The sequence below is a fragment of the Nelusetta ayraudi genome, unplaced genomic scaffold (assembly GCF_046127955.1).
Source record: "Nelusetta ayraudi isolate G7.1 ecotype Tasmania unplaced genomic scaffold, CSIRO-AGI_Nayr_v1 ptg000017l, whole genome shotgun sequence".
NCBI lineage: Eukaryota > Metazoa > Chordata > Actinopteri > Tetraodontiformes > Monacanthidae > Nelusetta > Nelusetta ayraudi.
Window position 1 is genome coordinate 4912915 of NW_027466067.1, and position 12371 is coordinate 4925285.

Here is a 12371-nt window from a genome sequence, read left to right on the forward strand (position 1 = left end):
GTCCCACTTTTCATTTTATCGTCTTGAGGTCCGAACGTCTTCCCTGCGGAGTTGTTTGTTCTCAGTTGGCTCTTTCCAAACAGCGAGAGCATTGTAAAACCACAAGTCATGCAATACGAAGGAACTCACAGTCCCTAACAATGCAGCAGTTACCTACTCGACTCTGTTTATTGATTCTGCAGAGACGACCGAGCGCCCGTTTACAGTGGGGACACCTGCGCAACCATCCGCTGAGTGACTGTGCGACCATTGTGGCTTTTGTGTTTGACATCCAGTCTGTTGCTTCCTTCTCCCCACTCGTCTCTCAACCATTACAATGTTGCTTTTGAATCCAAGAAAAGGTCAGACGCGAGTTGAAGGAACTGCCATGCAAATTTTTTCGGCCCAAGTTAAGCCGAGAGCAAACACGGTTCCCCTTTCTGGATGGCTTCTTCAATGGTTTCCCTGTCATTAAATCACAATCGCCTTTTTTTTTTTTCTGGAACTGAGGTGCAGTTTTTAGAACTGTGACATAATTATTTAAATGTTTAGGAAGCAACGGCCCCGTGCACGAAGGCACAGGCCGTCTCGACACCTAAAGCACAAAATGACTCTGGATTTTTGGAATGAAAGGCGGCTGTCACGGCTCCCAGTTTGATTTGGTGTGTCTACAAACACACAGCTGCTGAGAGGGCCTGACGCACTCTTTCCACCCGCCCTCCTTTTAATCTTCTTTCGTTTTTTTTAAATCTCACAATTACCCTTTTCAATGAGGCTAATCACACATCACGCTCAGGGAGCGAGAGAACTTGGAAACGGGACCAAGGAAAGAATTTGAGGTTGTAGCTGCAGCTCTCGGCCATTTTAGGAAATGTATTCAGTTAATATAAGGTTGGATTAGTGGCGGAAGATTAGATATACGAGAGCTTTAGAGTGCTTTCATTGTCCCGGGCCGCCGCTGTTTGCCGCTAGCAGCAAAGACTCCTTTGAGACTCGGGTCTGTGCTTGTAACAAAGACACATTGTTCACACCTTCCATGAGCAGTTTTGCAAACACACTTTCCCCCTGCTGCACAGCTTCTACCCCCAGCGTTCTGGAGTCACCTCCAAATGAACACAGGTGATTTTTGAGGTCTCTCAACTGTCGCTGCAGTTTTCAGTATTCCAAAGAAAGGGCAGTGATATAGATCTTTGTTTGTTTTGGGCATCATTAGGTGAGAAATCCTCCAGGTAACTGAGAGAAACTCCATACGGGCCTCAGTTCCCAGGAAATCAGTACAACAATTAAGTCAGGGGTAATATTACTGTTTTTGGACTAAATGCAGTCATGCAGTTTGTGTTAGTGCATTCAAATTAAATATGCAAAATGTGGGAGCTCTCAGGAAAAATAACGGCAACCTATTTTGCATTTTGTGGACTTTTTCTTGTTTCATCTGAAGAAGAAAAGAAAAGATAAAACCCACTGGGCTCATTCAATCTTTTGCTGATTCAAAGATTTTAAAGAAATGCTGTATATTTTTCCTTGGTGGCAAGAATTAAAAAAAAAAAGAAGAAAGACCCAAGTTACTGATAGGAGAGAAAACAATTTCCTAAGTCGGTAATTTATTAAAATAGCTGAAAACAATTGTTTATCACAGGAGAAATCTCTCCCACTATCATTACATACGTGTTTTTAACCTCTGACATGTAGAATGTGGTCATTTATTTGATTTTTTTTTACAATTCAATTCCAGTTTATTTACTTGATGAGAAAGTGTAGGTGAAGATAACATAAGATGAGTCTTTATTATTCCACTATGGGGAAATGTGCACAATAATGAACATCATCAGATGTAAACAATCCAGATTCTGAAACTATTAAAAAAAACAACAACATAAAATTAGAGTCAGAAGCAGATACACCTTCATATAACGAAACAATAAGAACAAAAAACAGGAACCAGAATTTTTTTTTTCTAGATTCTGCATCATCATCTCAACGAGTCCAACGTCCGTTCCCACTCTGGCTCTGAGCCAGGCTCAGACTACAGGGGCACCGTACTGAGCTCTCTTTTTCCGCAGCTGCAATAAAAATGAATTATGACACAGCAGCAGAGCCACTGCATTGCCTTTTTCCTTTTTCAGTGGCAAATTGCAAACAAGGCACAATTGACAAATTAGATATAATCGTAAACACACATTTGTGTTCCGTTGCTACCAGCCCTAATAACTGCTGGAGGCAAAAAATGCACACTGCATGTGTGTTTGTCCTGTATATGTATTTCTGGCTGTCAAAATAAAGCACTACCTAAAAGGGATTCATTTTGTCTTCATTTAACAAATACGATTGTTAGTACTTTTTCTGTCATCACAGTCGGACGCATAATATTTTGACTTGTTTCCATACTTTGACATGTTTCCAGGTCGAAACTTCCATCTTCCTCAGAAGGTCACGCGGGTGTTGAAAGTGCTCTTCATCAGGTGAAGGTGCTCCTACGTTGATTGATTCCTTCCCTTTGAGTGTCAAACTCACTGATCTTTGGGGACTTTAAAATCACCTCAACACTAAGGGACAACTTGTAGTGTTTGACAGACACACACACAAACACACAGACACACACACACACACACAAACACACACACACACACACACACACACACACACACACACACGCACGCACGCGCACACACGGCTGTATGCATAAGCAAACAGGGCAGGGCGCCTTATAAATATCAATTGCCATGGATGGAGCTGGAATTCCTTTGCACTCAGTCACCCAGCCACTCGCCCCCCTGTCCTCCTGTCTCTGCACACACCCCCGGCAGGTGCTCCCACTTGAGCTTTAGTTTTTGCAGTTGTGCTTTAGGCTCCTACTTCCGGGTTAATTGTACCTGAGAACCAGGGAGGGTGGGACCGAAGGCCTCAGGCTCAGGGCTCCGCGGCACCTCGGCAAGACTGGAGCTGCGCCGCCGGTGTGGCGCCCACCTGCCGCACCTGAGCCGGTCTCTGACAGAATCGACGGACCAGGGCCCGTCAGCCCGTCACCGTGAGCCGAGGCAGCGTCTGCATCCAGCTGCCGCACGTGTCCAACTTTGCCTCCGACCGTCGGAGCATCCTTCCCAGGTGAGAAGACATCCCGTTCACTCTGTGTCACGGTAAGTATGTGGTGTGTGTGTGTGTGTGTGTGCCAGAGACGTTAATCTTCCTGAAAATTAGACAGATGAGGGCGCTGGGATCTTCAAATTCAGGATGTCTTTTAGTTGAGTGTGCATGGAAATTAAGAGGTTTCATGCTGTGACTTGCGAGTCTAACCAAAGTATTCAGGATTACTGGACTAAAGGCTTCCTTAATGTTGTCCCATTCAATTAGCAAAACAATGATAATATATTGTACTCTCAATACTGGCTACTTATCCAGGGTGCACCCTGCCTTCACCCCATGACAGCTGGAATAGGCTCCAGCAAACCCCCTGGCCACTCTGAGTGCAGCAGAAAGTGGGTATGTGGGAGGGATGGATGTATTACTGCTTAATACTCTGCGAGAGTGATTGAGAACACTCTTTAGTGTTAACAGAGATCATAGTGCAAGCTGCGGCGTAAAATGCGTCTGCACTGTCATAACAGGTGATCACACCGAAGAAGGTGTTAACACTGTCTAATAAAGCAGAGAGTCTCAATTTGTGTTTGTCGGGGGGAAGAAAAATGGCAATCTGTTGCTGCCTAATTTTGTTTTCATCAGTGCAGTTTAGTCCTACTTTTTTTTTATTTCAAAAGAATATGTAAACTCTTCAATGGAACAGAAAGGAGAGATAACGATAAAGAGCTTCTGCAGAGGAGCTGTTGATAAGGAGTCAAAACCTGCAATGGTAAACTGAGATAATAACATATGCCAACATATAATGAATGCAAAGAAGAGGATGAAGAATGACAAAAAAAAACCTCCATGGCAGTTTATCTTTTCTTTTTTTTTTCTTTTTTAATGGTGGGATGCAAGAGAAAATTACAGCTTAATCTTATAATTGCACTGTGTATATTAGTGGGACTCATCATTTTATCACCATTTGAAAAGCTTTAATGGTCATGTTTAAAGAGACTGAAAGAGACTGATGCTGAATTCTGCTCATGGTGCCACTCAGGCAATGATTAATACACGCACACACACACACACACACACACACACACACACACACACAATAGAAGTGGGTAAAAAGTCAAACAGAGTTTGAACAGTGCTTCTCCAACCGCTTCCTGATCGATTAAACCGCTACCCACAACGGCGCCAGCGCAATTTTCTTTTTTTTTTTTTTCATTTCAATTTACTGGTCTTGCCTCAGGCGCTACGGCAGATTCTGTCCTCTCTCCATCTCAGTCGTCCACCCCCCCTCCGCCCAAAAAAAACATTAAAAAAAAAACTGAGCGAGCTATTTATGGATCATTAAGTTGCATCATTCGTGCCTAATCTCAGTTCTCCATCTGCATCACTAACTGTCAGGGTACGACTCTCACCAAAACAGCAAAGTTTAGCTGGGGTCACCATGGTTACTGGCTCGCAGCCAGTGCACCTGACACCTGACAAACAGCAAAAGTGAATCGGTGCGGGGAACCATTAATCCTCCACCGTTTGTGAACACATGCAGCCCGGGGGGGATAATATGATGCTGTTACAAAGCGGCTTCAACAAGGGCAGTGTGAACGGCGAATTGGAAGAGCAATAACTCGCTGTCAGCGCGACTTATAATGTGACTTATAATGTGAACGGTGCACCTGCACACGCGGCTGCCGCCATAAAGATGGAGCCTATATGACGGCAATCCACAGATCCTAATCACTTCCTGCGGCCAGCAGGCTTTCTTCCCAGAGGTGGTCGCGCTGAGCCGGTGCAGCTCGCCGCACAGATGAAACTTTCCCTCTTTCTCTCTCGTCGTGTTTGGAACAATGGCTTCCCTTAGTTTGTCCAAGTTTCCCATGAGAAACAATAACAAGGAGGGGGGGGGGGAAAGTCACCCTCAAACGCTCACACGGCAAACAGTCACGCCTGGCTGTACACACTCCTTAAACTCCAGACTCAAACAAGGCCGAGCTCATTCCCTTGTGTGGGGAGGTGAGAAAGTTATTAGTTGTTCTCAAACAATCACACGAGAGATTTTCTTCTTTTTTTTGGCCCAGATCGAATCGGCAAGGTTTTTTTTTTTTTTAAAGAAAGCATCTGAGAGTGGAGTACTTTCACCTGTTAGACACGATACTCATTAACTCCACTTTAAATACTTGTGCCAGCCTCGGCTATTTGTTATTGTTTCAGCCAGAATGATAAAAGGGACAATAGGTTCATTTCAAGCCAGAGCGATTAGCTTTCTTTGGCAACGGTCAGGATTTAAAAATGAGGATTTGCCTCAATGTCCCCACTCAGTCTTTACTTTCTTGCATGGCTGAAGCACTGCTGGATGTCTTGTAATAAGATATTCACTATCATTGTTTTAGAAAATTGAGGGTGGTTGTCTTCTCATGGATGTACAATGCAAACAATTTAAATAAATACAATCATTATCTTAATTAAGAATGTGTAAAAATCGCATTAAACATAAATACGATTACCATATGTTAAGGATATTTTAGCATATACCTTATACAACCTCCCTTAAGTAATAGTACAATGAAATCATAATATAATTAAAGGTAAAGATAAAGACCTCCTTGCAATTGGAGCAACTCTTTGTGTAAATGTAAACAAAGTATGAGCAAATGAAATGCCAATGCTCATGCCAGTTAATCCCTACAAATGTTACACAATTGGCCTTTGACTGTATGATGATATGAGATACTAAAAGAGCTTTGGGACACATGTAATGCGATACCTTCAATTTGATCCAAGTGAAATCATATAAGGCCACTGTTGCCCAGTTTGTTTCATTTATACAAATAAAACCCCATCAATTTGACTAAATAACTAAATGGGAAAAATAAAAACATGAGATGTTGGGTTCTGTTCCTCTGTTCCTCACAAAGGCCTTCACCAACGCTAAATAAAGTCAACCATGTAGAAGAAATGTGTTTCCCAGGGCGAAGGGCAGAATGGCCTGAGTCCCTCACCGTCTGTGTCAAAGGCTGACTTTGCAGCGCAAATGGAGCGAACTCTAATGCTCCTGAAATGAATATCAGCGTCTTGACCAAACTCATTTAGAGATCAGTCAGGGTCTTAATCCCTCTCCACAGGGGTGTGTGTTTGTGCCTTTTTCGTGTGCCTCCTCTTCCTTTTGGAAGAAGGTAATATGGCTAAATTTGCTTTGCTAATGGGCTTAGCGCAAGCTGTTGCAGAGCTTCGTTGACACTCGGCGTCCGGGCTGGGATACCTCTGCCTTTTAATCTGACTCCTGATGGAGTGAAAGGGAGAGTGGGTAAGAGTTTACGGGAAAGATCGGGGATAAAAGGCGAACTCCGGGGTTGGTCCTGCATTAGAGGGGGTTGAGGACCAAAGAGAGTAGAAGTGGGGAGAATTTTCTTAGCGGAGGGAAGATAGCTTCATTTAACTCTGGTGCAAAAGTTTTCTTCAAAATCAGTGTCTGAATCTGATTTTGTTGCCATGACTCAAGTGTAGTGAAAAATAAATAAAAAAGAGGAGAGTGCCCTCTGGCATCTACTGAACGTATCCCAAATGCATTTCAAAGCTTCAGAAATGCAACTTTGAAACTGCGTCACATTTGCAGGTTTTATGAGACTTTCTGGCAAACACAACCTCTCCTTGAACATGTGCTCTGTGGGAGCGCACGTCCTGGCCCTCAGCCTGATAAGGCGGTGTGGGACAGCAGTGCACCTCCCCATATGCCAGCTGTGGCAGCAGGCAGGCCATTATGGGTGCCATAAGCGAGTTCGCTCTGAGATTACACGGCTTGTGCCACAGCTGACATCCATAAAGGAACACTTATGCTGGGATGGAAGGAAAAAAAAGCTTGTGGCAGTAAATAGTGAAGTCTTTAGAGTGAACCTCTGGTGCAGGGACGCCATGGCCCGACTCTGGGGTGTCATCCAGGTGTCACCCAGAGTTAGGGATGCTGCGTTTGAGAAGACGTCACGAGCCATCGCTGTTTTAAAATGTGTTTTTCTCTCAATAGTTGCATAGACAAAGCGAATGAACTCTTCCATATCTTCCTAATAGTAGGAAGAATTTTGCTAGCTGCATTCTTAGAGGGTTTCTGAGTCTTCAAAATAAACCATGAATTAGTTTCTGGCTCATGCTAGTGCTGACTTACTTTGATTCTGGATTGTGAGCAAACAGTTTTAGACCTTTCTCTCATAGCCAATTGTTCCACAGTAGTCAGATAAAAACTGCAGTGTTTTTCTTTTTGTTTTTAAGCAGAATCCTCAAGCAGTTCCCAATGATTCCCATGTCAAGGGTGGAGGAGAACCAGAGAAAGGGGGTGGGAGAGCGGGGGTGGGGATGAGCGAGAAAAGCTGGAGCAACCCCAAATTCTCTAACTTGATTAAAAACTCCAGCTGACAGTGGAGACAGCGGGCCGCGGGGACGGCACCTTGAAAGACGAGGCAGGCGGTCGAGCTGCTTCAGGTCTCTATGCAAGTCACCCACCCTCGAGACACTGGCCATTCTGGGCCACTGACCCACAAATAAGACTCAGTCAAATCCATTTTGCCCCATGCCCGCCAGCACTGTGTGTGTTTTTAACTCACACATCCACCTCAGCATCTCCATTAGGCTGCGGCTTCTTATAGAGCGTCAGGCATCGGCTCACCTCACTCCTTCCCATGACATTTGGTGAAGAGATCCTTCATGCTGCTGCAGGAGCACCGGTGGACTTGCTTGCTAGACCAAGACAGCTGTTTGTTTAGCAGCTGGAGAACTGCGGTAAAGGGCACCGCTGGCCAAGGTACTGACTGAAAAGAAGGAGCAGTTTGAGCTAAAAGTACGATGAGCAGCAGGATTTTGTGTCTTTTGCTTGTTGTGTTCCAACTCAAAGACTGATGACTGAAAGAACTTCTTTCTCTTCTTTCTCTTTCTTCCAGATACAGGACATGTCCAACCTGGTGGGCAGCATACCGGAGGGTATGGCGTACACACCCCGGCTAGGTATGACCGAAGACTCCTTGGCTGTCCTGGAGAGAACCAGGAACTCGGGGGAACCCTGGGACCTGGGGGAGAGCAAACCCGGCGTGGAAGCCCTGGAGAGGGGTATTCCGGGCCTCTACCTGCCCTGCTTTGACATGCTGCTCACAGAAGATGCCACGTGGCTGGTGAAAGTCTCCGAGGCCTCTCAGACGGTGGCCGTGCCCATGTCGCCTATGGAGTCCCAGGAGGAGCCGGAGCAGTGCCCGGTCATCGACAGCCAGGAGCAGGGACTCTCCCCAGTGCTGGAGGGCCAGGAGGAGGAGCGCTCCTTGGAGCAGGTGCAGAGCATGGTGGTGGGAGAGGTGCTGAAGGACATAGAAACGGCCTGCAAGCTGCTCAACATCACACCAGGTAGGCCGCCCACAACCGACAAAGAGCCCTACTTTGGGGAGCACGCCAGGAATTTGCGACACACAGAGAAAAGAATTTCTTGCCCGTTACTTGCAGGTGAAGGGGTTTGGGGCCAGCGGCACACCGGCACATTGGCTACTGTATCTCTGCCCACAAAATCAACACCCGCTTGCGTGGCGATGACAGATCCGATGAATCATATCCTTACTGACGCTGGGCCGTGTTTACCCGCTCCAGGATCTCTTTAATCCTGACATTTGCATGAGTTCCCTCGGATTGCAGTGGCCACGGCTCCTGTCCCTGCCATAAGATGTGTACTTAGTCTTAAGGGCGAGGTCTGCTTCCCTGCAAAATCAAACAGAGGAAGCATTATGTACCGTAAAAGCCTCTGGCTGTCACAAACGCACTCGATCCGTCGTCATGCGTCGTGAGTCGCGTGAAATAACGCGGCTGCCATGCGTGCGGTCATGGAAGCTTTATCGTGAGTGAAGGCAGCTCAACATGATAAACACTGCGGGGAGGGCGGGAGTAGTGGGACTTTAACGGATTTGACTCAATTCAACCCAGCTTAAGTTCTTCCAGGGAGTCTTCTCAAAACTTCACCGTCCCTGTGTGCCCTCAGACCCGATGGACTGGAACACGGGGAACGTCCAGAAGTGGCTGCTGTGGACGGAGCACCTCTACAGGCTGCCCCATGCTGGGAAGGCCTTCCTGGACCTGACAGGGAAGGACCTGTGCAACATGAGCGAGGAGGAGTTTCACCAGCGCTCGCCGCAGTGCGGAGACACGCTGCACGCACACCTGGACATATGGAAGTCAGGTGTGTGTGTGTGTGTGTGTGTGTGTGTGTGTGTGTGTGTGTGTGTGTGTGTGAGTGTGTGTGGTGGGTGAATGTAACTTCATTGCTGCATCCAGCTTCAGCAGTTCAGTAAATTTTACACTACGCTGGGAATCAGAGTTTTCATGCTCGGTTCTTTATTCCAATACCATGGACGAGTGCAACGTGAAAGAGTTTTAAATATTCATCTGTTTCAATACAACGTTTTTTTGTTTGTTTTTTTCATTTGTTTCTCTCTCTTCTGTGTGCAGCTGCCTGGATGAAGGAGAGGTGCTCAGTCGGAGACACTAAACCCCAAGGTGGGTTTGTTTCACACAACTGAAAAAAGAGATCTTACAGTTTGTTTGTCTAATAAAACTCCAAAAATGCCAAAATAAATACATTAAAAAGCCCTTTTAACCGCATGACCCCAGTGTCTTGATGATACGACAAGGATTAAATGGAAATTGTGCGTGTTGTGCAGGCGGTGAGGAGCTGTGGTCCGAGGCCGACTCGTCGTGCTCCGGTCAGCCCATCCACCTGTGGCAGTTCCTCAGAGAGCTGCTGCTCAAACCTCACAGCTACGGACGCTGCATCCGCTGGCTCAACAAAGAAAAAGGTTGATTGATTGACATACGTTATCAAGCACTTTGAACTTGTTCCCTATTCCATCCATTCCTTTTAAGGAAATTTTAATTGAAGCGTATCTATCTATCTATCCATCCATCTATCTATCTATCTATCTATCTATCTATCTATCTATCTATCTATCCTACTAATCATTAAAGATCAAATTCCCTCTACCTCACAAATCTCCCATGATTTCAGGCTTTCGCTGACACTTGAACTGGTGTGAATGACCTTAAATAGGGTGACCTGACCGTCAGCTTTTCATGAAATCCTGAAACATGTAAATGTACAGATGGATCCTATGTTGCGCTGCTGACGTCAAACCTCTCACACTCCCATCAGGCATCTTCAAAATCGAGGACTCGGCCCACGTTGCGCGACTGTGGGGCCTGCGGAAGAACCGACCGGCCATGAACTATGACAAGCTGAGCCGCTCCATACGGCAGTACTACAAGAAGGGCATCATCCGCAAGCCCGACGTGTCTCAGAGACTGGTATACCAGTTCGTTCACCCCGTCTGAAAAACGTTCGCAGACTGCCTCCCACCTCGAGACGAGGAGAGAGGCGACGTGCCGGGACGCGTGCACTTCCACCTCCAGCAGCGCTGTGACAGACAGTGTGCACGGGGGCCCGAAAAGGAGGCGGCAGCACGCGGCCGTTGTGTCTTTTATTCTCACCGGCCGCAGAGCGAATCATCGACGGGCCGACGGCGCCACTCTGCCGCTTGCGTGATCTGCCTGTATACTTTTCTCGCAATGTGATTTTCAGCTGCCTCTTCCCTAGAAGTGTAGTTGAAAGACAAAGAAGAAGAAGAAAAAAAAAAAAACTTGCGCCACTACATTTGTGTTTGTTTTTTTTTCATTCCAAACCGCTTTTTCTGTTTGAATTAGAGTGTATCGTGTTGAGATTGTTGATGTTGCACCGCCGGACCCGCCCCGGCTGCTGAACACAGCGTCAGTCAGACATGACGGGGTGTTCTCAAACACGAGTCACTGTTGTAGTTTTGCTTTAAAGGGATTCAAGCACTTTGCTGACGAATAACGCTCACATAAAATGCTCTTTTCATTCAGGTTTAAAATAAATATATTGTTTTGTTTTAACGCTGAAAAGCCCAACTAGAGTGTGTTTTGCTGCCAACTCTGCTTTTTTTTTCCTTTTTTTTTTTTTTTTTTATGATGTTTGCATGTAATATTACATTCTATAATGTGGCTGCTTCCCACTATGGAGACCCATATATAAAATAATTATATGTGTGTATGTCTCAGTTTATTCCTCTGTCAAGTCCTCAGATTATATTCTAAAAAAAAGAAAATAAAAGCTGCTTTTAATTTTTTGTATTTATCGTGACAAATGTTTCAATAGGCTTTAACACAAATTCTACAAGTTCAAATAAAATGGTTTATTCTTTATACAAGGCTGAAGGACATACAACTTCAAAGTTTAATTTAATTTAGTTTTCTGGCTATAAACCTTTAAGAGGACAGGCATTCATTTTAATACTGGGTATCTGCCAACGCACTGACAAGAAATTAATAGCAAAAACTTCTTTAAACTTTAGCTCTTTAGAGTTACCAGCTTAAAAACTAATATTGTCATATCCAGCTGACTTTAGTGGAAGAGCTTTAGTGAAGCTGCTTAATCTCTGCTTTTATTTTATGTGTCTTCCTCTCCAACAAGTCAGCCATGAAGAAGACGTGGCTCCTTATTGGATCATTTATTGTTTCGAAACCGACCAGTAGTTTTTGCCAGGACTTCACTCATCAACTCATTTGCAGTCACAATATAAAGGATATTTTAACTGCACTTTTCACTGCTGCTGACACCTCCTGATGAAAAGTAAACACTCCAAATGTATCTTGGCTGTGTCTTTGCTCAGTGGGTGGGACTGTCGAGGATCAAGTAGAGTGCAGACGCTCACCTTTGATCGGGCCGTCTGCGATCATTTTAGCTACTGTCAGTATTAATACCCGATACGCCGATGAATTGTTCGCGAGGATTACGGACTTGCAGAAAGCAAACAAGGTGCTTAGAGGAGCAGAGGGCAGAAAGCATTGATGGGCCTCGCCCGTCCTTTCACCGCAGCTTACCGCAGCAACTGTATGAATTCAACACCCACTCTGCTACTGCAAAAGGACATTTAACCAAGGAGCGATATTTGTTGTAGTCCTTTAGTTTCATTTACCCACACCTTCACACTGAACAAGCCTGAGATGTCAATGCATCAGACACCTGTTACTCCTCAGGACCCCGTGGGGTCGCCTACTCTAGGGCCCGGGCAGGCTTCAAACCCCAGGCTTCGAACCACAGACTCCCGGGTAATAGCCATGCCCGCGTAACCATTCGGCCAAAGGGACATCCCTTTGGCCAAATGGCCAGGACGCATGATCAATTGGAGGCATAGCGACAGGACTGCCACTGTCACATACATATATATATATATATATATATATATATATATTTATATATATATATATATATACATACATACATATATATACAT

General features: G+C 45.3%; 2 protein-coding genes across 4 annotated transcripts in view; both read left to right on the plus strand.

Moving 5' to 3' along the window:
* phc2b (polyhomeotic homolog 2b (Drosophila)) overlaps positions 1 to 12371 on the plus strand; it is a 335956-nt gene that overhangs the window by 112090 nt on the left and 211495 nt on the right. The gene's annotated exons all lie outside the window — the stretch shown is intronic.
* spdef (SAM pointed domain containing ets transcription factor) lies at positions 1743 to 11124 on the plus strand. Of its 3 annotated transcripts, none has more exons than XM_076024900.1 (6): positions 1743 to 3113; positions 7971 to 8424; positions 9047 to 9244; positions 9514 to 9561; positions 9726 to 9860; positions 10214 to 11124. In XM_076024900.1, exons 2-6 carry the CDS (start codon positions 7980 to 7982, stop codon positions 10390 to 10392), a joined length of 1005 nt encoding a protein of 334 aa, XP_075881015.1. In that variant the 5' UTR covers positions 1743 to 3113; positions 7971 to 7979; the 3' UTR covers positions 10393 to 11124. The 3 variants fall into 3 exon arrangements, with proteins under 3 accessions (XP_075881015.1, XP_075881014.1, XP_075881016.1); XM_076024899.1 differs by having other exon boundaries at positions 1745 to 3081; XM_076024901.1 differs by lacking the exon at positions 1743 to 3113 and adding an exon at positions 7416 to 7834.

Bases quoted from the DNA above. Each gene is read 5' to 3' on its own strand.
- spdef (XM_076024900.1), top strand. From the start codon at position 7,980: ATGTCCAACCTGGTGGGCAGCATACCGGAGGGTATGGCGTACACACCC. The intron at 8,425-9,046 runs GTAGGCCGCCCA...GTGTGCCCTCAG, and splicing joins GCTGCTCAACATCACACCAG to ACCCGATGGACTGGAACACG. The intron at 9,562-9,725 runs GTGGGTTTGTTT...CGTGTTGTGCAG, and splicing joins CGGAGACACTAAACCCCAAG to GCGGTGAGGAGCTGTGGTCC.